A 27,061-nucleotide genomic window follows, 5' to 3' on the forward strand; every position below is an offset into this window, starting at 1 on the left:
TATATATATATATATATATATATATATATATATACAGTACCAGTCAAAAGTTTGGACACACCTTCTCATTCATTGGTTTTTCTTTATTTTTATTTTTATTTTTTTCTAGGGTGTGTCCAAACTTTTGACTGGTACTGTATATATATATACAGTATATATACAATAGTATATCTACTGTATATATACAGTATATAAACCTTCTCATTCAATTACTTTGAATATATATAATATATATATATTTTTAAAGAATTCTACAGTGTAGATTAATATTGAAGACATCCAAACTATGAAGGAACACATATGGAATTATGTGGTAAACAAACAAATGCTCAACAAACCAGAATATGTTTTATATTTTAGATTCTTCAAAGTGGTTGAATGAGAAGGTGTGTCCAAACTTTTGACTGGTACTGTATATATATATATATATATATTTTTATCCATACACGTCTTTTTATATATGTCCTCTATTTATTTGTATTTATTTTGTTTATTTGTATTATTATTATTATTATTATTATTGTTGTTGTCATTATAAATATTATCGTTTCTGTTCATGATGTAGATTTCTTGCAGTAATGTATGATCTTTTGTTTAAAGTTTTTTCCCACCATTGAAAGTATATTTGTTGTATTAAGAGTCCATATTGGCACACAGCATACAACATTATGCACCTTTGTTGGTTATTTTCCCAGTCATTATAGTTAAAACACTTAGAACAGTTTAGAAGCACCATTACTTAATTAATATCCATATTTCTTTTGTCCAATGTTTATATGCCTAAATAATTGATTAAAAATGAATTGGTTATAAGCAACACAATATTAAATTGTAAGTATTTTGGTCATAAAAGTAAATGAACATGCAGTTGTGAATATGTTATGTAAATGTTTAAAATTAGTTTGGTAAAGTAGACAAAGAATTTTGTTATTTTAGATATAATGTACATTATGTACACCAAGGTCAAAATTGGATGGGATTCATTTGTTCATGAATAGGCTATTAATAGTGCTATATAGTATATTTGTATGGTAACAGAGAGATACAATATCGTGTTCTCCCCTAAAATGAAAGAAAATACTATCAAGATAAATGAAGGCACAACATTTAAGGTAATGTGATAAATTAGACATTCCTTAAAATCGTCAATGTTTATGATTTATTTTTTGCTCAAATTAACATACAGTATAGAAATATGTAGATTATTATATCAAAGTAAAACTGCTTTACAGCAAGAGTTTACTGGCCTCTTATGGCGCAGTTTGTCTATATGGAAGATATTTTTTAGACTATGAAGAAGTCCAAACAATAGCAGCCCTTTAACCAAACACGATGACAGATCCTCAAACTTTCAAACAGAAAGTTCTCAACAATTAAAATGCACTTGTCACCAATTAAGTGCGTATCCGTGAAGGGCAGCGGGTGTGTGACAGGAAAATCCTCATCTTTTGTTTTGACAAGGTCCTCCCTTTCCTCAACTATGATGACAAACGGTTGTCAAATCAGGGTGTGAACTCATCGTCAGGGTTTTGTATGAGACCCACAGGCTCTGAAGAGGTCAGCACCACCCGAGTTGAAGTTATGGAAGAACATCTGCCAATAAAACATCTTCCAACCTCTGAAACAGCATCTGAATAAGATCAATTGAAGGAAGAGGAACTGACCTCTGATATCCTCAAACTTTCGCTGCTTACAGGTGTTATTTTTATTGCGTGTTACCTGTATATTGCTCATATTAATGACAACAGTACTTGAACTGCAGTAAGTCTCCATAGAAACAATGTACAGCTTGAGACAGGCAACTGTGAGTCATTCAAATCGGATGAATGAAGAAGCACCCCCGACTTGTGAGGGAGGCCTATCAACACTCTCCGACTTCTGTGGGGGTACCAGAAAAAAACCTCACGTTAAACAGCACGTTGTGGGGCCCCGGGGCCTTCTTGTGAGAGGAGTTTTCCTATGATCTCTCACTTCAGACTGCAAACAACTGGAAGAAGATGAGCTAATGTTTTGTTGGCCCAGGCGGCTAAACTGCGCTGCATTGTCAGCTCAGATCTAATTTTATATTTTTAAGATAACACACTAATGCACACGCCTGCACAACAACGTACTGTGCATTAAAGCCCAATGGATAATGGATTTTGGGGTCTGATGCAGATATTGAAATCAAGGATATATAGGCCAAATAATGTACACAAGCAAATGGATTGGAGTCATGAGAGTAATGACCTCCTGTGATAAAAGAGTTGGGATACGAATACTGGCAAAAGTGTATCGAAGGTCTAAGAAAATACATTTATTCTTTTCACAAGGATCACTTACTTGGTTTTTCTATTTTTTTTCAGCCACATCTCATGACCTTCTGATCACGTGACATTGCTGAAAGCTCAGGAAAAACAATGGTGAATTATTGCCTTGACAAAATGAAAGTCAACATCATCAGATCCACTTCTGTTCAAACTTTGCATTAATATTTTTTTCTAAATTACTTTCAGCTATGTTTCTCTGCAATATTTGATTTTCATAATTATTTACCATTACGCTAAAAATCCTATACCGATAATATCGATCATCTCATATAATGGTCGAGCTCTACAAAAGAAGTTGTACACGTGATATTACATCTAATACATTAATACCATTGGAAGTCTTTATATGTGTCTTCTTCCCTGACACTCTGCATGTCCATCATTCCATTGGGGTTGGACGGTTGCACGGTAACCACATGAGGTCACAGACTGCAGTTAACGATGTAACATCATACCTCATCATCATACATGAGATAATGCTGTCGAGGTAGACAGTGGTCAGAGGTTACAGCAGGCCCCTGCTGTAGGAATACATATGTGTGCTGACTAGTGTGTATGATGACATGGGTGAGAAATGAAAGGAAACCCAACAATGTCTCTGAACTCTAAGAAGAAAATTGAGGTAAGTGGTTAAAAGTGGTTTGAGATCTAGTGACTGCTAGGCCATAACAGTTGATTTACATAATTTTCATGCTCATCAAACCCTTCAGTGACTCCTTTTGACTTGATTTGAGGTACTGAATAAAATATGTTTTTCCGCATGTAACGTTTTCCTTTAGTTTGAAAGCACCCTGGGCAGATCATCAGAATCTCTTTAAACACTATATTTTGAGTCTATAAATTAGATTTATTAATTTCAGTAGATCAGTATTTAGGCATGTATTTTACATGTGCATTAGTCACTTCTTCAGTTTCTGTACAGCGACCTGGCGGACAAAACCATATGAGAGGTTGAATGCTGATGAATCATGTTTGATAATTCCATTTCCATCCCTCTTTCTCTCCTCTCTCCCCCTTTTGCTCAGACTGTACTTGGACGTCACCCCTCTCTTTCTCTCCCTGCCCTCCATCTCACCCCTCTCCTACTCTTCCCTCTCTTAGTCACCACATGGATGTGTCATTGTTTCTACCACTTTAGAGGTTCATGCCCGCTGAAGCGCAGCCAGCTGATCTCCGGAGTGCCAAAACACCGCCAAGATCTTTACCTCCTCCAAACAAACCACCACCTCCTGATTCCCCAATGGATGGCACCGCGGACACCTTCTTCAGCCAGGCCTGTGGGCCACATGACGGTGCTGACCACACCTCCACGCCATGGTCGTAAAGCCCCAGGATGTATAAATAAGGGAGCAAAGGGAGAAGAGGAACTAGAATCTGACCAGATGAAGATGGAGCTCGTCGGGGTTAACTGGATGCTTGCAGCTGCAGGGTTTCTTCTGTGTACCAGTGGAGGTTTGGCTGCACCCATGTTGTGCCACTTCAACTCCAGAGGTAAGATCCCACGCTCTAAAATCGTATCTGTACTTAAAAAATGAAATATATATCCCCATTCTTTTTTTAATTCATTTTTTGCCCTTTTTGTTGTTGTTTCAGCACTTTGTGTGTACGAGGGGAGGCACTACTCACTGGGTGAATCCTGGATGGACAACTCTTGCATGCAGTGCACCTGCCTGCACCCTGTCGGCGTTGGTTGCTGTGAAACGTAAGTTAACACACAGCCTACAGTTACTGTACTGCAGCTATAGGCTCAGAGAGACTGAACAAAATAATTAATGTTATTTCATAGTGGTGGATTTAAATGAACGTGTCTTTATAGGGAACTATGTGATGCAGTGTAGTATTCAGGCTCTTTAATTGAGTAAATGTAACAATACTATTATCTAAAAATACTCAGTTACAAGTCCTGCATTCAAGGTTTTACTTTAAGTACTAGCAGCCAAATGTACCGAAGTCAAAGCAGCCATGATGCAGAATAGCCCTTTCAGAATGCTTTACTATATTACCGTTGTATAACTTCTGAGAAAACAGCCTTTTACTGTTGTAGCTGGCCAAGGCTCAGTGGTATAATTTGATGTACTTGAGACGTTTAAGGATACATAAAATGTTGTATTTTAAAATTCAAATTTTTCAATATATTTCACAAGTTGATAACATACTTCATAATGTAACTTAAAAACAGTCCGATACATGAAGTGGAGTAAAAACTACCATATTTCTTCCTGATTTGTAGTTTAGTAGAAGTATGAAATAGCATAGAATGGAGAGTATTAGGTAAGGTAAAAGTATCTCAAAACTCTACTTTAGTACAGCTCTTGAGTAAATGGACTTGGTTACTTTCCACCTCTTGCATTGAGGGCTCAAGACATTTTTTGGATGCTTTTATTCAGGCCCTTTTCTTGACTATTTTGGGAGATCAACTCCGTAACCTGCAACTTCTGTTGATTTTCCAACAGTGTTAGGAGTTTACAGTCAGAGTGTGCAAGGGAAAGTGTTTTTTTGAAGCCGTAAGAGTGCTTGAAAATCTGCTTAGAGTCTTCTCCTTTACCTTGATAACTGTCTAGGGTGCATCGGCCGGTGGATTTCCCTGCGTGGTGTGAGATGCGGGTGGAGTCAGTGACTTGCAAAGTGTCCCTGGTCCAGACAGCTGACCCTCGCTTGCCCTGCTACCCCGGTGAGGACATCAGGGACCCCAGCCACGGATCCCTTGAGCTGCAGCAACAGCTCGTTGGGTAGAAAACTGCTGTGACCAGCAACTATCTGCTCAATCGATTTGCCTGTGAAACCAATACTCACGATAGTTAAATACCAGTAACCATTTTATATACATACTGTACTAATATAAAATTTTAACAGCATTTGTACTTTTTGGATTGTATTATCAATGAAGGAAATGTGATTGAAGTATGTCTGTGAAAATATATTTAAGTAAAATATAGCAGAGAATATTTTTAACACTAAGCCCACCAAATGATACAGTAAAGCAAGACGTTTTAAACATTTTAGGCAACATCCTTTTTTAGATGAAACTTCATTTTCAGTATTTGTTTGAAAATAGTTATTAGAGTAAGCCGTTTGTCCAATTCTTTAACTAATCCAATATTGACTGTGTGTAATGTAAATATAGGCAAATAAGTGTATATCAATTCCTGTTGGATTTGCCCTGTTCTCTGCTGTAACCCATTTATGCTCAAAATAAAAATCTTGTTTACAAAAGAGAAACAATGTTGAATTTTTTCAAATAATGATCGACTTCCTCACATGTAATCTATCAAATTTAAATCACACTTTATTTTTTCTCTTGCAGTATTTACATTTTAATAAAGCCTTTGCTCAAACTGAGAGAAAGAAAACAGTTAACAATAAAAACATTTTGAATTAGAAACATTTTTTTTCATAAAAAGAGAAAGAACAAGTGTGCGAGTGAGTAAAGCCATCAAAAATGAAATAAATACAGACATTTACATCAACCACCGAGATAGGTGCATGTCATTAGGTCCAAAAAAGAAAAATGTATTTGAAGTTAAGATTCACTGCAAAATGCATATGGTAAAGGCAAAACAAAAATTGCATAATATACATATGGAATCCATCACTGACTCGACATACACAATAGAAACAACAACTAAAATAATGTTCCTTTGATACAGAAATGTGCATCTCTGTTCTCATCTGGAGAGAAAAAAAACAGACTCTGTAACACACACACACACACACACACACACACACACACACACACACACACACACACACACACACACACACACACACACACACACACACACACACACACACACACACACACACAAATAACTCCTGACTATCTTTCGTTCACTATCTCAAACACACAACAGTCAAATATTAATGCTGTTGGTCCCACTAAAGTGGGACATGTAGGATGCCAAGGCCGGGTTGGTGGGCAGGACTTTGATGGGCAGATCCCAGCTGAAGGTATCCACGTCGACATGCTCCGCCCCTGTCCAAACTGTGACCTCTGATTGGTTCTGCAGAACTGTGGGCGGCTCACGTGCGGTCACAAATTCAAAGTGAAGGCACCACCTCAGCATCACTGTACAAGCAGGGGGAAAATGTTGGTTGTTCAGTTGATGTGTGATTTATAAGTTGTCACATTTTGTGGCGTTTGAAAGGAGCTTGATACATTTATCAAAAGGCACTAATTTGGGCGTAAACAATTCAAACAAATGTTTTTAATCAAATACTCAAACCAAATGGAATAATTCACACATTTAAAAGATGAGTTTGTTCTGGAAATACGTTAGTTGCCTGAGTCTTTGCAATTGCAAGCATTGTTAAAAAAAAAAAATAAATAAAAAAAAAGCGGTGTCTTAATCATCACTTAAAACATCACATTTGGTTTGTTTCAGCCTCCTGATGACTGACCTATGTCTGTGCTGAAGCCCGGCGTGACATTGAGGGGGATAGGGAGAGAGAAATGGCAGGAGGCGGTGTGGAGGCAGGACTCCATGTGTCGCCCGTGTCCAGTCACACTGATGACCTGTCCGGGGCGCCGCTGGTACTGCTCCTGGATCTCCTCCTCATTCTGAAGGCTCACAGAATACTGGAAAACATATAAACAAATATAATCAAGGTTTTATAAACTAATGTACAAAAACGGAGGGTGTGAAAATGTACAACAAAATAAAAAAAAGAACAGCAAACAAACCTGCAGGCAGGGAATGTCTCCCTCTGAGAAGTTGAATGTGCCGATGATGTCCTCCCCGAGTCTGTAAACAGTCTTGAAGATGCAGAACTTTGCCACTTTTCCGCGCATATTGGTGATATTGAACATGTCTGGACAAAACAAAGGAACACACAAGTCAAATGTGGCCATCCAAATAAAAAAAAAACAGTAGAAAACAGAATTCAGAAAATAAGATTAAAAGTAGAATACCAGTATTATTTAGAGGTCTAGAGCATTAACTAAACTACTGTTACTATTGGTGTCTAGTTTATTTCTTTAACTTTTTTTCATTCATTCTAGTACATGTTCATATGATGTCAAATCCAACTTGACATTAACAGCAACACAGCTTTATTTCTTACTATAAACTTAAATATTCAACATCCAGACAATGAAATAGCTATTAAAACTGCAAAAGTGCATAATGCTTTGGGTTAAGTGAGATAAAAATGATAATGCATTGCTTTCAACTAAAACAAAGAGCAGTGAGACGGAGCAGTGACTCACGGGGGCAGCGTCTTGAGGTAGTGACCATCAGCATGTCCAGTGCTCTCTCTAAAGGCCGAGCATCCCTGCGGCTCGCTTCCTCTTCCTCCAGGAACGGGTTGGAGGGGGAAACCTCCTCATCCTGGGGAAATGGAGGCTCCGGCATGCCTACAGGTTAGACAGGAAAACGTCAATATGCAGCATTTTTCATTGTGATGAAAGTCAAATAACATCTAAAAAATGTTTGCAACTCCATTTGTAACCAAGGAACTAAACTGTTTTTATTTCTACTGACCAAAGAGCATACATAGGACATGGCAAAATAAACTGGTCCCCTTCACTAACCAAAATAAACTTTTTTGGAGTGTTTCTTTCTTAAGGGTGTAGAAGAAAACATAATATGCACAGCATGCTTAAATCAGCATTCATCTGGTTGTTGCTGTAGTTTTCCTTAATCTGTTCTTTATATATAATGCTTGAGCAGAAGTAATAATTTCCCCTGCGGTTTCAAAGTGTAAGTGACACACCTCATTAGCCTCTGAATCTTTGCAGTGCATAATGCAAGCAACTGAAATTAAAAGTAGTCCAAGTGTATCTCACCTTGCAGAACCAGCACTCTGAAGGGAACCCTGAGTAGTTTGATAGGAGAGTTGACTCTCTGGCAGCCGATGGTCAGTTTGTAGACGTACTTCACCGCCTGACCACGGAAACTAGGAGGACCATCCACGGGTACGATCTCACTGTATGAATCTGAGGAAAAGAGTGAATCCTCATGTCACGCTGTTTGAATCGCACACAGAAGCAAATTTGTTAATTCAAATTGTCATTTCCACAAGCGGTCACTAAGGTTTTCATATCTTCTTTTAAAAGTAGCATTATTTTTTCATAGCTTAATGACACTCACAGAGTAGATTTCACTTATTTTAAAAATGTTTTTCACATATGTAGACACTTACAGGTTTTGCTCTCCCCAGGGTCCAGGCGCAGGTCACAGAATAGTATCTTAGGTGGTGTGTCCAGAACACACTGACCTCGCTCTCCTGTAAAAGAAAGGAATCAGTGTCGAACATCAAGCAATAAGGCTATTAAAACAATGCTAATAATATCCAGAGCATACACATACTCCAAGCAATTATACTTCAATGAATTCTCCTGATAGTGATTTTGATTTCTGCTTATCTCAGAATACATATTTTCCTCAACCCACTTACCTCTGCTTGGAATGAGCACTGTGTTGCTCTCAGCCTGGACATCCTTGTTGCCCTGGGCCGGCAGAGCCACTCTGCTCTCACTGGCATGAAACTGGCAGTGGATCTGGGCACTGGCCCATGCCAGCATCTCACTGGGACACAGCAAGAAAGCACAAGGGTTACACAAGGGCATTTACAGAGCCATTGGTTAAATGATTGATTTGAGTGTCCTGCATCACATGGTCCCCGTCCATATGGGATTTTAAGTCACTAGACAGCCAAGATGATGAGAAATACAAAAACAACACATTTCAAAAGCTCCCCTCTATGGCCACAGCATGTTACATTAACATAAATGATCAGAAACTGAATCATTGCGTTACATTAACAAACTTTTTTATATTGCACACATTCCTCATACGATGACATTTATATTGTCATAATTGTAAAATAACATAAGATAATCCTTTATTAGTCTTTATTAGCGGGGAAATTTACAGGATTACAGCAGCATAGTGCAAACAAGAGACATAGTAAGAAAAAAACAAGATCAAAATAAGTATTATAAAGAAGCAAATGAGCAATAAAGAAACAGTAAAGAATTCACAGTAACTGAAATATTATATATACAGACAGAAACTTTTATAACTATTGTATTGCACAGTGTATTAGTGTCATGTGGCATCCTTTTGTGCACACAGGGACCTTTGTCTTTTATCTACATTATATTTAACATGTGGTTCTGTCTAGGAACATTTGTTGATTTGTATGTTGTCTCAACAGACAGAAGTTGGCATCTTTATGTTTATGTTAATGTTCATGGTGAATGAAAAGGTGAATGTAGTTCAATCCTACCAGCTGGCAGAGGTGGACAGGTGGGACATCGGGTTGGTGAAAGTTATGAGACACTCCATCAGCTCCCCGGCGAGAAAGACGGGGCCCCGGGCCATGGAGGCCACCACCTCGATCATCTGAAACAAGTGAAACACAGTGAAACACAGTGAAACACATTGTTTTGTTTTGTTATCAACCACTTGTTTGTTTCCCTAGCTGATGGCTGCTGTTTTTAAAAGGTAATATTTAAATGCATACCTTGTTTAAATCAACGTTACTGCGGAGAGACAGCTGTGTCGTCTTATCACAGGATGCAACAAACTTTAGTTCGTGAATAAAAGCATGCGCAATTTGACTTTCTCTCCAGAAGAACCAGGCATTGAGTATCTGGCTGCAGCACAGTAAACAACAAATCCATTTCCGGTGTTTTTCGACCAATCAGGAGCCAGGGAAAAATAACACTCCTAGATAACAACAAAAAGTATCAGATTATTATTTTTTTTATTCAAGTAAATAATCTGTTTAATATTATACAGGTATATCCATCATTAAAATGTTTTTTATAATTAATAAAAAAAAGGGCAGTGTAAAAATCTCAGTATCAGTTTTTGGTCGGCCATTTGGAAGACGTTCCGTGGCACTGCAGACGAGAGGTGGACTGTTGCTATGGTAACTAGTAGGGAGGCGTAAACTCAATATCTGCAAATAATCTTTGTTTTTAGCGCGCTTAAACCTTCCAATCTGCATAAATTGTCTTAAATCATTTTTTTAAATTGTTAGATGTTTAATGTGCCAATGAATGTCAATTAGAGGCTAAATTAAAATGAGGGGTAAATGTAATCCCCCCCCCGCCTTCATGCCCAGAATGGTACAGCCTGAGCAGCGGCTTTGCCTTTTATTGTCAAATAACCCCTGGGTTAAGTTTGTCAGGCATATGTTAATTCCAGGCTGTTTACATATTTTGACTCCATTGAACTCCAGAAACAATTAGCCATTCTTTGATGTTTAATCTAATGTGGGCTTAAGTAGCTAGGATGAGTTTTGGATCTGCTAATATTGTCAAATAACTCAGTACGCGAAAGCAGCCTGCGGGATATTGCTGCCTGAAAGACAAACTTGAGGGCAAATTATTCTCCTGTGCATTCAGAGCGCCCTGCTAGCTGAGGCTACAAGGTCCTGGCAGAGGTCTGTTTGGAGCAGCAGTGGGATGACACCGTGGCTCAGGTATTACAAAATAAAAACAAACCAACTCTTATTCTAGGGTAGCCATTGCTTCAGGGGGGTTGTTTAGCTAATGTCACATGATCTAACCTAATGTTATACGTGTGTGGCTTTGCAGCAAACCACAGGTGCAGCAGGTAAACGTGGTCACTACTCTGTAACCATTCCCTTTGATCTCATTGTAGGTCTTCCTGCTGAACCACTCATCAGCATCCCCAACACGTCCTGTTGGCTTTGAAGCTGTCACATCCGGACTCCATGCACAGGGGGAAAGGGGACTACAAAGAATCCAGAGAGTGGTGTTAATGCAAAGTGCTGCATCTTGACCTGTGGAGGCTAAACTCTCTTGTGCATAATAATAATGCTATAATGCTATAATGGCACTGGGACCTTCTACCCAAAGGAGCAATTATTTACTTGCAGGTATTCAGAGCTCGCCAATTGAGAACTGGTTTACCTCCCAGGAATGACTATTTGAAGCCTGCAGATTCACTTATAGTTTCCCCTTCAGTGTCTTTACAACTTCTTGAATGCAAGCTGAAAAAAAGAAGAAGCTGGTGACGACTCCCTGTTTGTGATCACAAAGTGTGTTCTTGCTCCCATTCATACACCTGCTTTAAGCTCCCCCGTTGGGTGTCCTGCTAAAATGAACACAGAGTGGGGTGAGAAATCCTCTGCGGACCTCATGAGCAAGTATGTCTCCAAGGACATGGGATGTGGAGTGCCCAAGGAGGGTTGGCGGATCTGTCTGGCTCATGAGTTCAAGGAGAAGAGAAAGCCCTTTCAGGCAAAAGATGTCTCGCTGTCCAATGTTTTGGAGCACGTCGGGCTTGGAATCAGGTGAGACATCCCTTCATGTACAGTACAAAACACTACACACGCACTCTGTTCACAGGGAGTAGATTGAGCACAGTTGAAATACTCTGATTACTTTCATATTTCACTTAACTAGTCATTTCCAGTCTTTATGAGAAGATGCGGATTGAGGAGGGACTTTAAAATAAGATTTTTCCAAACAGTTCAGACACTTAAAGTTTGGACACACCTTCTCATTCAATGGTTTTTCTTTATTTAAAAAAAATAAAAAAATTCTACAGTGTAGATTAATATTGAAGACATCCAAACTATGAAGTAACACATATGGAATTATGTGGTAAACAAACAAATGCTCAACAAACCAGAATATGTTTTATATTTTAGACTCTTCAAAGTAGTTGAATGAGAAGGTGTGTCCAGACTTTTGACTGGTACTGTATTAGTTAAATAAGAAGAGAGTATGACTTATTTACTGATGGCAGTTTCAAAATCAACACGTCTATTAATCTTCACCCAGTTTTCTATGACGATCAAAGGCGCACCCAAGTGATTGTTGGCTTTATTGACACAGGCTGTTCTGTACGTCATAGCAACCTGTAGTCTATACCATAATGCATAATGTGAGTGTTTGCACTGTTTAGCAACAGGGGAGGCAGCAGCCTATAGTGTCAGATTTCTCAACCCTCAACAGGGTGCAGGTGTGAAGCACAATCCTGCCTTGGAAAAGGTTGAAGCTGCCACAAGTATTCATGATGAATTTTCAAGGCACTCATGTAATTTAAAACAGTAAATCGACCACATTGAGGCAGTTTAAAAGTTTCATTTAGATTCATCACAGTAACCCAGTATTAAACCAGTTACTTTTTCAGAGCAATGCAGTTATAACTGACAGCCATTGCTTTCTTATTGGCTAAAGGAATAAGCGAGTTGCTGTGTTTATTTGTCTTTATAGCTGCGTAAAGATATGAGAACCTTAAACAGCCGGTTAACTGGGTGAAAGGCTCTTTGGCAACATGGTCTGCCATTTTGTTTAGTCTATTCAAGTGCAGATGATAAGATGGTTCTGGGTGTTTCTTGTCTGTTCTTTGTCTCAGTGTTTCTTAACCAGCAGATGTTCTCTATAAATGTTCTGTTAAATCAGAAGGGCATTGTCGGCTTAAGAGACCACCATTTTTCCTGAGGAGATGAGCAAGTGGTTGACTTGCAGTTTGTTTACTCCTCAAAGACCTCTCCAACAATAGGACTGAGGTGGCCCATCATTCAAATTCCCACATATGTCTGCTTTTAACGCTTCCTGAGTGTACTGCTTAAATCTCTGCAGCTGAAGTGACACCCTCCAGTTACATTAAAAAAAATCCATCACAGTTCTCAACATCTGCTGATCTGATTGTTTTGTCAACACCCCGCTGACATCCGAGATGCAAAGTGACACATTCTGCAGATTTGGTGGATTGTTGGGCGCACGGCCAGCAACACTTTCTCTCACTAATCTTTTCAGTTTCTTTTGAGCGTGGCTGTGTCAGAGGGAGTCCAGTGGGACCGTCATCCGGCACTTTAGTGATTTAGACTCAGATGTGTTTCTTGTTGACCAAAAACAATACGTATTTAAATGAATAATCAAGCTTTTATATACCATCACGGCTGTCAGCATGGCTTCTTTTCTTCACATTGTCTCCCCGTGTGACTCATGCATTGCAATGTTGCAATACAGCTCGTTTACTCTCGGTATGACAACGTATAATTTTCTTAAAGCTGCGAGCAAACGACAGAGAGACGCATTATTTCTACACGACACAGTGTTCAGCTGAGATCCAACAAGTTCCGAGAAAAAGTTTTAAACGGTAAACTTGGAACGACAATCTTGCTTCACTTTTCAGAAATCTGTTGCAATGTTGCCGTAAGACAGAAGGCGCTTCTCCCTCATTTTTTCTGATTTCTAACCCAAGGCGTGTCTTGGTCGGTTAATCTCCATGTCAACATTTGTCAATCATTGTATGGATTATTGTAATAGTTTCATATGGGAGGAGGAGGTTGTTTGGAGAGGGTTTAAAAAATGTGGTTATTTTTATACCCAAGTAGAGACACACCTCCGCTTCCCATCATTTGAGTGAGCAGTTGTGCAATGTAGGATTATTATAATATTAAAAAAGGTTCACCATACAAGCAAAAGTTGTAGATATAGAAATATGTAGAATACTGTTAATTAAACGCTTTAAACGCTTTTTGCACAGTACACTGTACCTTAAACAAACAAGCTAACCGTGGAACAAGTTGCTTTAATAATCACTGGGGATGTTGTGTCTGTGCTGAACAAGATGCCAGCTTGAGTCCATACAGGTTAGATTCAGGTTAGCACACTGTATTCAGAGCCAGATCAGGGTGAGCACCGACTGTTTGTGCTGAGCCGCAGAACAAGAAGGCCGTGACAATAATGCAACCTGCCATGGCTTCAAATAACTCGCTCTAACCGATCCTATTCATCTCCTGAGTGCAGCCGACCACTGTTGTTACTCTGGACTTAGCCTTTCCTGTGACCCTTTTGTTTGAAATATTCCGGCCCTGCATCGGCATTCACAGTAGTTTTACAGTTGCGTGGGATCTTCCGCAAAACAAGTAAAAAGCCCTTTGCGGATGACACATGATTGATCATTTCTGTGTGTAAACAAGATAATAATAATATTGAGCACAAAGCTACATTTCTCTCTGTTTTGACCTTTGATGCTGCAGATATTTTATTTGATGAGCCGCATTATTATTAGGTTGCGTTACCGAGGTTTCTTGCAGTGTAGTTGGGCCACTTTATTTGGAATAAAGACCACGTTATGGAATAAAACAGTAAGTTTCAGGCAAAAAAAGAACGGATGCTTTATCACACAGCAGCCAGACTTCTGAAGGGTATGATTAGTCAGTCATCCACTCTCAAAATTGATGACTCATGAGACAAGATGCTTCAGTAGCTCACCACCAGCAGTTTCCTGGGTAAAACCCTGCTTCACAAGCAGATACACAGAAATGTTTGTTGAAGCTGTATGTTTATTTTGAAGCTTGTACTCTCTGGTTTCCTCCAGTTGAGGGGTTGCAAATCGTTTAATGTTAGCCCAGATAAAACTGCCTTAGATGACAGATGGATGAGGGCGTAAACATGATCCCTGGTGGTGTAAATACAAGTGATGTGTAGCACTCTGCTTCAATGCTTGTTAAGCATTTTATTTTTTATTGCAGCAGTATGGGATTCTGAGAACCTCACAACAAATAGAAATAGCACCACCTGCAAAGTAAGTGCTTAGTCATTGGGGTTGTTCAACTGTGAGCTTGATGCAGATGCATTATGGTCCTTCTGTGCAATTGGCCAGTAAGCACGTTTAAGCTAAAAGATACAACTACGGAGGCTAAATGTAATGAGGGGCATTAACAGCACTGCAGTCTGTTCTGTGATGAATTAAGGGCCTGTCTACTAAAATACAACTCCTCAACCCTGCAGCATTATTTGGCATTTGAGCAGAAAGTAAGCCACTTCTGAGAGTTCAGAACATAAGCACAATGACTCGCGTTAACTGCGGTCTTCTGAGCTTCCGGCCTCGGGACTCCGGCAGCAGTTTGAAACCTACGGTAACATAGCTTCATTAATATTTTACACCACAACCCCGGGTGCTGCAGCTGGACACACATTCTTGCACACTGCTAACATGACTCAGGTAAAGTAGAGCTGCCACTTCTTTCCCCTCAACGTGCAAGTGCTTCCTTAATGCAGTTGCACAATTATCGCTCTCTCACTCTCTCTCTCTCTCAGCTAAAGGGTTATAAATGTCTTTAGCTGCCTTCAAACAACAACAACAACAACAAAAAAAAGCATGTAAACCGATGGCATAAATGCTTGTGGTGGTTAATTATAAACTCATCTAATAAGAGCATGTCTATTCATAACCCTTCAACACTTGACTGTAGTTAGGGTTCATGTCATGCTAAACTGTGTCATAAAGGACTGTGTCTGAATATTTGCTGATTTCCTTGCTTGTTTTCGGCGATCTTAATTTACTTTAGCCCTTCCACTTATGATTGTAAGGTAATATGTGTACTTTCATACTTCATGTGTGTTCATCCAGGTATCTAAAATGGTGGTACAAGAAGACCCAGGTGGAAAAGAAAGCTCCATTCATTGATATGTTTGGTGCCCAACCCTTACGTCAAATATACGGTGAGTTCAGGATCTTACAAAGGCTGTAAGCGTACATGAATATGGATCGATTCAGTGATAAATGATCCAATATCATGAATGCACAGTAAAAACATTGATGTCGCCACCTTTGGGATTAATTTCCGTCCAAACGTTCCTCCTTCCTAAACATGACAAATGTGGAGCTCTAAATTGAAAAACAGGAGGTCTAGTTTTAGTTTTTAGATTTTTTTTTCATTGAAATGTCTGGAAGAACCAAATAATACAATTATCATATTTTAGTTGCTTTTTGTTAATTAATGTAAATGATTGTAGGCATATGATATCTCATATCATTTGCAGACCCCTGAATTGAACATATATTGTATTGTGGCTGACTTTGTGATTTCAGCAAATATTGACTTGTCTAAATAATCAATATACCATCATATTGTGATGACCTTCATTTGGGGTGCCCTTGTAGAGGGTTGGCGCCCCTACCATTTGTCTATATAGTCATTGCTTAAAGCTGGCCCTGATTCTCTCTAATATTGGATAAAAAAACATTTTGGAATTTCACCAGTCAAGATGTGAAAATAATTGAAAAGTGACTGATGACATGATACTCTATTTTGTAGGAGCTCCACTTGGCGGCATTGGGGGAGGAACCATCACGAGAGGCTGGAGGGGGGAATTCTGCAGATGGCAGCTTAACCCTGGAATGTACCACTACAAAACCGTCACAGCAAACCAGGTATGTAGGATCTCAAATAGACAGAGACCGGTTTTAAAGCATACTACATCTTAAAGAATCACTAAAGGATATTTATTTATGTTTGTCCATTAATATCCTGTACAATTGCCTGTTTATTAAGTTGTATCTTGGCAAACAAAGTCCATCAATTTCTCCTACAGGCATATTTCCAATGCAGCCAAAGTGGAGTTTAACACTGGGACAGATTTTTAGTTATTCAAACAGTAATACTCATCAACGCGTTGACGTGGAGGAGACAGAAGTACCGGATTATTTACAGACGGCAGCCTCATAAGACAATTATGCAGTGCATGGTGTCTCCTGATTAAAGGGTGTAGCTCACAATAAAGGGTGTAGCTCACGCTGTTATTGTCATAATTATTGCGCTCTCCCCCTGAACATATACCCAAAAGCTGGATGCACAATCAGGTTTAGATATTTCCCGGTTTCCATATGGTAATATGGGACATGTAGAGAAAAAGTGAATTACCCACAAAATCACTTGTGTTCACATCCTTTTCTTTTTTCTTAGTTCACAGTGTGTTTGCGTCGCGGGGGGCAGACGGTTTACCAGCAGGTGTTGTCCGTGGAGCGTCCTCCCACACTACAGGGCTGGAACTGGGGCTACTGCGGAGAGTACGCCTTCTATCACGCCTTGTACCCCCGAGCCTGGACCGTCTACCACCTGCCGGGACAGAACGTCACATTAACCTGCAGACAGGTTTCCCCCGTCATCCCCCATGACTACCAGGTAACTGAGGCATCACAGGATTCCATGCAATCCAATATAGTTGTCTTACTTTTGTTAGACCTGTGCAGTTGATTTGAGAAAATCAAAACAGACTTTCAATAATACATCTTCCGATACAGGCTCATTGCATGTTTGTTGGTATCAATGTATATGCATCAAGATTGTGTTTTAAGATTGTTTAAGTTTCAAAGAAATAACTTTCGGCTTTATAACGTTATCAGTAACGCCCTCAAGTTTCCTGTGAGATACTCGGTTATGATACACGTCATGTCTTACCCCTGAGAGGTCTGTTTGAATTTGCCCAAACAATGAAATAGGAAGCTGCTAAAAAGCACTCAAGCTTGTGAAAATAAATGTGGAAACCCCCGCGCTATATTTGATGTGTCACCTGCTGCACATAACAGCTTGTTTTAGCAAAGCAGTCAGACGTGTAAAATATGCCCAAATTACAGTAAACGTATAACCCATGAATAAAACGGCATTAACATAAAGATAAGATTAATGTCATATTTTAGAGTAAGACTTTTTTTTCCCCTTTTCTTGGATCATTATAGATCCTTGCTCAAAATTCTACATTTAGCCATTTTTTTCAAATACAGAAAAATAATGATTTTCAATTTTGTGAAGTTGCAGGTAGAAGCTTAACTTGGTCGCTTGGCCTTAACGATGCATGTTGAGATGTTGCTTCTGGAGAAGTGATTCCTCCATGTTTATCTACTTTTCCTCAGGACTCCAGTCTCCCAGTGGCAGTATTTGTGTGGGACATAGAGAACAACAACGACTACGCTCTGGATGTCTCCATCATGTTCACCATGGTCAACGGGTCGGGGCACAAGGACGACAAGAGCGGGGGTCACTGGAACGAACCATTCCACCTGGAGAAGGAGGGGGAGGCGGTGTCTGGGGTCTTGCTCCATCACCGCTCTGCAGTGAACCCTTACACTCTGTGCATCGCAGCCCGAGAACAGGTTTGATTTACAAGCTCATGTTTTTTGTTTTTTTTTAAGCAGCTTTGAGGTTTTTGTAGTAGATTGTACTGTATGAATAAACAGGATCTGCAACAATAGTCTCCGTTATCTGGAAGTGGATTTGTAACAATCAACTGGTTGTGAAAGCTGTGGTGTTAGTAAGCATTAGGTTTTAGATTTACTAAGAGTGTGTGTGTGTTTTTTTTTTTTAAACAGCCGAACAGGGAGGTCAGTCACCAGACGGCGTTCAGTCCAAAGGGAACCTGCAGCGGCCTGTGGAGCGACCTCATCACTGACGGACGTCTGGACTCTCCCACAGGTCAGTGCTGAGTTATTATGAATTCCAGTGCTTCTCTTGACAAGACCCGCCTTCAAACCGTCAAAACTATAAAAGTTCTACAAATAACAGCTGATCTTTCTGACTATTTGAAATACAACAACATTTTCAGAGGCTCTCTTAAGTTTTCTCTATTGATCTATTTAAGTTGTTTAGTGAATTAAGACAAAGACGGCAGAGAGTTAAACTACTCCATGCTTTTAAAGTGAAATGTTTAACAACCTGCACTTTGCGGCATTTCTCTATTATGGCATTATTTTTGAATAGTCTTTATTCTGTAAATTTTAACAAAGCCCTACAGTGTGATATATATAGTTTTGAGTTTGATAGAGATGCCACATTTGCCCGTGCTAACCTCCCTTGGTATCCTCCCCCTCCCTCCCTCTCTCTCTTACTGCTGCAGGATCCAGCCCGCCGACACCCAAGGGAGAGAAGGTGGCAGCAGCGTTGGCTGTGGGCTGCTCAGTGCCGGCTCAGAGCCAGAACAGCCTGGAGTTCTGCCTGGCCTGGGACATGCCCACCATCACCTTCGGCTCCAGGGAGAGGGAACACTTAAGGTACATTAAAACACAAAGGATTGTAAACTGGAGTTTGTCACAGCTATGGGTATCTTTCTTCCTAATTTTCCTCCTACACTTGTTAGTTATTTAACTGAAAAATAGACAACACTAGTCTTGTTAACTTTATTTGCTATGGTTGTTTGGTTCGAGTCACTTTTTGTACTTGGGACACTGAGTGGTGCAAAAAAAAAAAAAAAAAAAAAAAAAAAACTTGTGACTGTTCATGCTCATTCCTCTTTTTATAATCCCTGTTACAGATGCCCGTTCCTCTTTTTATAATCCCTGTTACAGATGCCCGTTCCTCTTTTTATAATCCCCGTTACAGATGCATTGTTGCATTTACATATATAGCAGCACAAAAATGTTCTTCTATGAATCATTTACAGTGACCAAAGCACAGGTCTCCATAGTTACAAAAAAAACAAAAAACAACCTTCAGTGACAACCAAACAAATGTACTTTAAATATCGTGTCCAACTTCAAAGCCTCAGGCCAAATTGCCACACCTCTGACCTCATTGTGGAAAACTGCGAGGTGATGCAAAAGTCAGACATACTACGAAACAAAACTTTTAAAATGTTAACTAAAATACAATGTTTTCTGCTTTTGTTTTTGTTGATGAACAAGCACTGTCCTTGTGCCACTAACATCAGCTTGTGTTTTTTTCCGTTTCCAGGCGATACACTCGTTACTTCGGGAGCAAAGGGGATGCGTCCCCCTCGCTCAGTCACTACGCCCTCACACACTACAGACAGTGGGAGAAGAGCATTGACGAGTGGCAGAGACCCATACTGCAGGACAGGTAACTTGAGTATTAAAAGCTCTGTAGGTTATAGGAGACATAAAAAGTAGTTTATCGAAAACAACGATCATAATTTATGATGATCTCAATACCAAATAAATAGTTTTCCTCACCTTTTGTCTTGCGTTGCAGCTCTCTCCCCTCCTGGTATAAGTCAGCCCTGTTTAACGAGCTGTACTTCGTGGTGGATGGAGGGACGGTGTGGACGGAGCTCCCGGAGGACGCTGATGTCAGTGGTGGCGTGCGGAGCGAGGACGGGGGGCTGCCAGCTCAGCCCGCTGTCATCAAGGAGTTTGGCCGTTTCGCCTACCTAGAAGGTAAATGTTAATGAAACAGGTGTTAGTCTGCAAGACAAGAAGCAGAGGTTTAGAGCTGAAATAGTGAGGCGATGAGTTGGTCGACTGCAAATACATCTGCAGCTATTTTGATATTTTAATGGTTCAGAAATGTTCAAGCGAAAATGAGATGGGTCAAGGTTCGTTACTGTGTATCAGTTTGATGTTAATTTAACGAAATATCGAATACATTTTATAGACTCAATTTTTCTCATCGAGAAAATAATTTGCAGGTTAATCCATCATTTGTAGTCCCTACAGCAGTTTGTGACATATTACTAGTTTGCATATATTTTTTAATCATGGTCTAGAAATTATTAAAGTTGATCACTTTCAAAGCGTTCTTATTGATTTAAGTTCAAAAGCAATTAGTTATGTGACATATCTGACATAAAACTGAACAGGAAGTAGCGTCCTAAAAAAAAAAGATACATAGAGTGACACTAAACCAAGAGCCACAAAACACTAAAAACAACCATTTATGTTACCACTGTTTGTCTGGTCCTTCATGCAAGTTTGTTCTGACGGTTACATGTATTCAAAACTAAAAAGCCTGTTGCACAAGAGATATTTAGACTAAATTGACATGCTTTCAGCTACAATGCTAACATTACACAGCCTTAGAACTTGTGACTTGTGAAAACTGTGACCCACATTACTAATCTATTGTCCTTTCACAGGTCAGGAGTACAGAATGTACAACACATACGATGTCCACTTCTACGCCTCCTTTGCTCTTATCATGCTGTGGCCCAAGCTTGCCTTGAGTGTGCAATATGATATTGGTGAGTGAAGTGCTGTTATCTTAGTGTTTTTAATCTCTAATCTAAGTGTGTCATGTTTGATAAGGAGTCGGACCAGGTCAAAGTTTAACAGCATTGATCTCTTCTCAGCTGGCAGTGTGGTTCAGCAGGACCCAACAGAGAGGCTCCACCTGATGAGTGGGCGGTATTCTCCAGCAAAGGCCAAAAATGTGGTGCCTCACGACATAGGAGACCCGGGTAAGAGAAAGACAATGTTGGATTTACTACATTTAAGCCAGTCATGTAATTCACTTCATTCATTTTCCTTTATCTTTTTAAAATTGCCTCTCACTACAACATGATAGATGATGAGCCATGGCAGAGGGTGAATGCCTACCTCATCCACGACACTGCAGACTGGAAGGACCTGAACCTGAAGTTTGTCCTGCAGGTTTACAGGGACTTTCATCTCACCCAGGACAGCCAGTACCTGCAGGACATGTGGCCGGTCTGCCAGGTACACCTGACGGACATAATCTTAGCTGTACTGCATCTGACAGTTAGATCCAATCTGTAGTATTACCACAAAACATGAGCACACTGGATTAGTTGATGCTTGCTCAGAAATTTGTTTCACTCAGCTGTCTTTGATCTGGTCGGTCTGCTAGGCGGTGATGGAGTCAGAGATGAAGTTCGACCTGGATGGAGACGGGCTGATAGAGAACTCTGGATATGCAGACCAGACCTACGACGGGTGGACAGTGACCGGACCGAGGTGAGAGGATAACAAAAAAAACAAAAAACATGAAAGCCCTCAAATAAAAACCATCAGTAGAGAAAAGTTTACAGAAATATGCAGATGAGTGATAAATATTGCTTAATCTCAGTAAAAAAAATAAATGTAGTTATCATTTTAGATGTTGTGGTATGATGTGAAAAAACTTAAGTGGAATTTAGTAATTTGGCTTAGTGCTCAGCAACACTTAGCAACAAACTTACAGATCTTCAGGATAAAGTAGACTAATCCAATTTTGGCAACCGTGTTCTGATGAAAGCCACCATGCTGAAACTCATTTGTTCGACATGGTGCGAATAAATTGGTAGAATTGAGATGAGTCTACTATGTTCTTACCTTTGGGTATTAAACACTGAAGCTGTATAAACTGAAGTTTAGCACCACAAACAAATACTAGTAGGTGCATCCTCATAAAGACCTAACTACTTACCAGTCACTATTTGCACACAGTCAACATATAATACCATTAAAATATATAAATTCTATTAAATTAGGAACCTCAAGCGATTAATACTCAGTAATAAAGCCCCTCTATTTTGATTGAATTAAATCTAATCCCATTTAAAAATAAATAAATAATGTATTTTAATTAATTTAGCACTCCTAAAAAGAAAGAAACTATGATAACTGCATTTAAAACTTCAGGTCTAAATTAGATGGCAGAGGGGGAAGGGAGAGAGGGAAGGAAATGGCAAAGGTGTGACACGTGACAAGAGTAGGAAATATGTAGTTGTGTGCTGCAGTGCTCCTCTTAATCTGGCCTGAGGGGTTGATTCAGAGGCTGTGCCAAGATGAATGAGTTTGGCTTCCAAATCTGAGAGTTCCTGTTTATAACTTCATCTTGGAAGATAGTAGAGTACAAGTTCCAAAGCTGGGAAATGAACTTTGGTCATGCAAGGTGATTCCTTCACTGACAATCATGTGAAGAGTAATGTTGTTTAGTTAGACTTTTAGATTCAAAGCAACTAGGGATCTTAATATACTCTAATATAATGGCGGCTGTGGCACATGAGGTAGATCGCTTGTCCCGTAACCACAAGGTTGGTGGTTCAAACCCCTCTACCGGCAACATGCCGAGGTGTCCTTGAGCAAGACACCTAACCCCAAGTTGCTCCCCGGGCACTTCATTGCAGCCCACTGCTCCTCCGGGATGGGTTAAATGCAGAGAAATAATTTCCCCATTGTGGGACTAATAAAGGATTGATTATTATTATTATTATTATTATTATTATACTGACAAACCAAAGTATTATCTCTTGAGGTTTCTATATAACTGCTAAATAGGAGTACAGTTTTACAGTAAAGCTTTTGTTTTGCACAATTACATTTTACTCAAATTCTTGTCTTTTTATTTGACAGTGCGTACTGTGGAGGACTGTGGTTGGCGTCCCTGTGTGTGATGTGTAAAATGGCCAGACTGGTGGAGAACGAGGAGTCATACAAACATTACAGGGACATCTTGGACAGGGGGAGTGCTGCTTTTGACAAACTGCTGTGGAACGGTAAGTTATATGAAACTCTCTTTTAAAAAAGGTAAATTAATATGGAGAGGCATGACAAACTAATTTACTAACTCATCAGTGATTTAAAACAAAAACTGTTTTCAGTTAATCGTTGAAGATGTAGTCACATTGTTGGTTGCTTACAACTTTTCTACGGTTCTTGTGTGAGAGGGAGTCTATACATTGTTTTTTTAGGAAATTGTTGCATATAATACCTTTTTTAAATCTGTTATTTCTACAGCTACGTTGCTTGAGATGTGAACTGCCTTCCTTTTTTAAAAATGTTCCTCTCCATGTTTAGGCAAGTACTACAACTACGACAGCAGTGGAAGAGACCTTTCTAACAGTGTCATGTCTGACCAGTGTGCTGGCCACTGGTTCCTGAGAGCGTCCGGACTGGGAGAGGGAGAGTACAAGGCAAGTTAGAACACAAGTGCCACCTTTTTAAACTGTAAGCAAGTTCTGATGTACAAAGAGGCAATACGCAGGATGAGAGGCAGAGCAACAAAAGATGTCATTTGGCTGAGGGTTGAAGATGAGGGGTAATGTGTAAGAGAAGGAGAAGAGACTTATCTCAGCTTGTGAAGGTCCAACAAAGAAGAGGAAGTCCACAGTCACATCCAAGCAGGTCTAAAAAGATTCCATCCAAACTTACTCCACTCAGCACTCACTTCCAGCAGCGCATTGTTGCCAACAGAAGTCCAGGAAATCCACTCTGTTTCCTTACATGTTGCTGTTTGTCTTTATTCAGCCGAAACTGGATTAAGTCTTCAGTCATCTCCTCCTTTAGTCACTCTCACTCCTCTTTCTGTTCTCACCCTTCCCTCAGCTCACAGGTGTGTCTAATCTATCTCGTTACTCCCATTACATTACATTACATTACAGTCATTTAGCAGACGCTTTTATCCAAAGCGACTTACAGGAAGTGTATTCAACATAGGTATTCAAGAGAACTACTAGTCACCAGAAGTCATCAGTGCATCTCCTTTCTTAAACAAGCATCTTAAAGCATAAGCCAGAGCAAAAGTATAGTGCAGAGGTGAGTTACTACGAAAACAATAATTGCAACAGACTAATCCGAATATAGTAAGTGCTACAAACTACTACGAATAGGATAAGTGCAGTAAACAAATACAAATTCAATAAGTGCAGCGAACTGATACAAATACAGTAAGTGCAACAACTAATACGAGTGCAATAAGTGCTACGAGGAAGGCTCAAGGTAGTACTTCTTGAAGAGGTGAGTTTTCAGCCTGCGCCTAAAGATGGGCAGCGACTCTGCTGTCCTGACGTCGGTGGGGAGTTCATTCCACCACTGAGGGGCCAGGACAGAAAAAAGCTGTGACCGGGTGGATCGGCCGGAGGGACCTCTGAGCGACGGGGAAACCAATCGCCCCGAGGCAGCAGAGCGAAGTGGTCGGGCAGGGGTGTAGGGCTTGACCAAGGCCTGGAGATAGGAAGGAGCTGTTCCTTTCACTGCCCTGTAGGCTAGCACCAGAGTCTTAAACTCCCCCCACCTCTCTCCCCACCTTCCTCTCCTGTCAAGGTTGAAAATGGCTATTCTGAGATTTTTCTTTTCACCCTTTCTAAGATAATACTTGCATCGTAGAAAAATTGCTTTTTTCAATACTGCCAAGAGTCTAGAAAATATACTTCCAATTGTGTACATTGTTGTTGTTTTTTCTTCCTTTCCCTATGCCAAGCTGCAAACATTATTAAAGTGATATTTTCAGGTTAGGACCTACTTCAAAGCTTTGTGGTCTCATTATCACTTCCTCTCTCTCCCCCTCCAGGCTTTTCCAAAAGAAAAGATCCAGAGCGCACTGAAATCTGTCTTTGACTTGAATGTAATGAGCTTCGCCGGAGGCCAGATGGGGGCAGTTAACGGCATGCGTCCTGAAGGAGTCCCCGACCGCTCCAGCGTCCAATCGGATGAAGTCTGGATTGGAGTAGTGTATGGACTGGCAGCCACTATGATCCACGAGGTAAGTGTGTTTGTGTGTATTTCAGTATCTACTTTACATTCAAGGGGTAAAAAAATATGCAAACACTCACAAGTGATTTATCATTTGAGTGGCCTGCACTCTTTCAAGTTTTGTTGCAGATCTGTGGTTAAAAGTCTCGTTATGTTTAATCTAGAATGTTAACTGTTAACTTTGCTTCATATTAAAAGGATATCATCACCATCAACTCATAAAGAATGCAAACAAGCCCAAAATACTGAATTATTCATTTAATTGTAGTTTGTTTAGTGACACTCGCATAAAAATGTAAGTTGATAACTGATAATGTTTGTATGGCTGTTTAGTGAAATAACTGCCCTTCCTGCTCTGCGGCTGTCTTTTTTTCTTCTTCAGGGGATGCGGGAGGAGGGCATGCGCACGGCGGAGGGTTGCTACCGAACGGTGTGGGAGAGGCTGGGCATGGCCTTCCAGACTCCTGAAGCCTACTGCGAGAAGGGCATCTACCGCTCTCTGGCCTACATGAGGCCTCTGAGCGTCTGGGCCATGCAGCTGGCACTGAACACTTCTCAGAAGGATCCGACCACATCGGCTCAAACTGGAGCTGCAGACGGAGCGCAGTGACAGGATTTGAGAGAAAATGAGAGCTAGGACTTGAGACATTCCACTGGTGGGATTAGAAAAGTGCAAGTTCTTCTGAAAATGGCATCCGAACTCTCCTGCAGCCACCACCATCATCTGCACTCCCACCCTGCAGGGCTCTGTTTGATTGTTTACCTTGAATTGAATTCTCTACAGGTTGTTTTGCTTCAGATGTTTGAGGCTCGAGGTCAAAACTGACAACTGACAGTGATAACTAAAGATCATTATATTGTTTGGTGAGGAGTTGAGTTGAGGAGTGAGAGACTTAAAATGGTTTCTGATTTGTTTTCTTTGTTGTAAAGTTGTGCTGTGTAGGGTGCTAACCGGGCAATGTCAAAATCATAGCCAGTATGTTTTGCTATTTAAAAACTGACCTTGTGTTTCAGCAACATATTGCACACATGTACACATATATGAAAGCACTACATTTCACATCATGTCAATAATAATTCTGTCATACTTGGAACAAGTTTATATGCTAAATATTTGGGGGCTTTTTTGTGTTATTAGACCAGCCACATGTAGTCATTATTGTCTTTTGACAGCTGATGACATCACAGGGCCTTTGAATGGATCAAACCAGATTTAAAAGATTTCTATATCAGAAATATAGACTCTTGAAAGAAAAGTCAATTTGAGGATTTTCCTCCTCGTACACTGAATGCTAAGTGATGTGATATACGATGAATAGTGTTGGAAATTGAGTATGACTTTTTTTTAATTTCATTTTTTTAATAGCATTTGGTGCCTTGTTGCATGTTGGCCATATCTACAGTATATTAATGTAGCGGCAACATTTACTATGTTTTATAAAATCCAATACTCATGACAATCATGCTGAATAAATGACTGAATAAGATAAAAAAGCAGGATCATGTGTTGTTAATTAAATGTATATGGAAAAAATGACAGTGGTTATGAAACACAAATGATAAGCTGCATGAGGTGATGAATCTCAAATCTACTCAGACATTTGTGTTTTACTGTTTAAGTCTCCAAGACTGATGGAATTCAATTAAAACTTTAAACAATTTACAGTGAGTTCAGAGGTTATTGAGGTCAAAGTTACTTAAGATAAAGGCAGGTGACACATTTAAAGGAGAAACTGAATAAATTAAGATTAGATGCGATTAAATCCTACACACTGCTGCTTCAATACCAACACAGTCTCACTCTAGTGAACGCGATATTTTAGGATTGCC

General features: G+C 39.8%; 3 protein-coding genes across 3 annotated transcripts; 2 read left to right on the forward strand and 1 right to left on the reverse strand.

Annotated features, from left to right (window-relative positions):
* Positions 1-3,691: 3,691 nt before the first annotated feature.
* msmp1 (microseminoprotein, prostate associated 1) lies at positions 3,692-5,042 on the forward strand. The gene is made up of 3 exons (XM_054600903.1): positions 3,692-3,800; positions 3,903-4,011; positions 4,871-5,042. Exons 1-3 carry the CDS (start codon positions 3,692-3,694, stop codon positions 5,040-5,042), a joined length of 390 nt encoding a protein of 129 aa, XP_054456878.1.
* A 531-nt stretch (positions 5,043-5,573) lies between these two features.
* Positions 5,574-9,969, reverse strand: rgp1 (GP1 homolog, RAB6A GEF complex partner 1). The gene is made up of 9 exons (XM_054601674.1): positions 9,777-9,969; positions 9,540-9,655; positions 8,706-8,836; positions 8,451-8,534; positions 8,095-8,244; positions 7,516-7,662; positions 6,991-7,118; positions 6,708-6,885; positions 5,574-6,375 (listed from the first exon to the last, which is right to left on the reverse strand). The coding sequence occupies exons 2-9, from the start codon at positions 9,653-9,655 to the stop codon at positions 6,161-6,163; spliced, it is 1,149 nt and encodes a 382-aa protein (XP_054457649.1). The 5' UTR covers positions 9,777-9,969; the 3' UTR covers positions 5,574-6,160.
* Positions 9,970-10,677: 708 nt separating this feature from the next.
* On the forward strand, positions 10,678-26,824 carry gba2 (glucosidase, beta (bile acid) 2). Its single transcript, XM_054601141.1, has 18 exons — positions 10,678-10,742; positions 10,925-11,579; positions 15,659-15,750; positions 16,347-16,462; positions 16,995-17,213; positions 17,942-18,181; positions 18,398-18,500; positions 18,922-19,075; positions 19,755-19,880; positions 20,013-20,197; positions 20,896-21,000; positions 21,109-21,216; positions 21,324-21,475; positions 21,627-21,733; positions 23,114-23,256; positions 23,558-23,673; positions 25,050-25,241; positions 25,614-26,824. The coding sequence occupies exons 2-18, from the start codon at positions 11,386-11,388 to the stop codon at positions 25,839-25,841; spliced, it is 2,580 nt and encodes an 859-aa protein (XP_054457116.1). The 5' UTR covers positions 10,678-10,742; positions 10,925-11,385; the 3' UTR covers positions 25,842-26,824.
* Positions 26,825-27,061: the final 237 nt, after the last annotated feature.

This window comes from Anoplopoma fimbria, chromosome 7, assembly GCF_027596085.1.
Source record: "Anoplopoma fimbria isolate UVic2021 breed Golden Eagle Sablefish chromosome 7, Afim_UVic_2022, whole genome shotgun sequence".
NCBI lineage: Eukaryota > Metazoa > Chordata > Actinopteri > Perciformes > Anoplopomatidae > Anoplopoma > Anoplopoma fimbria.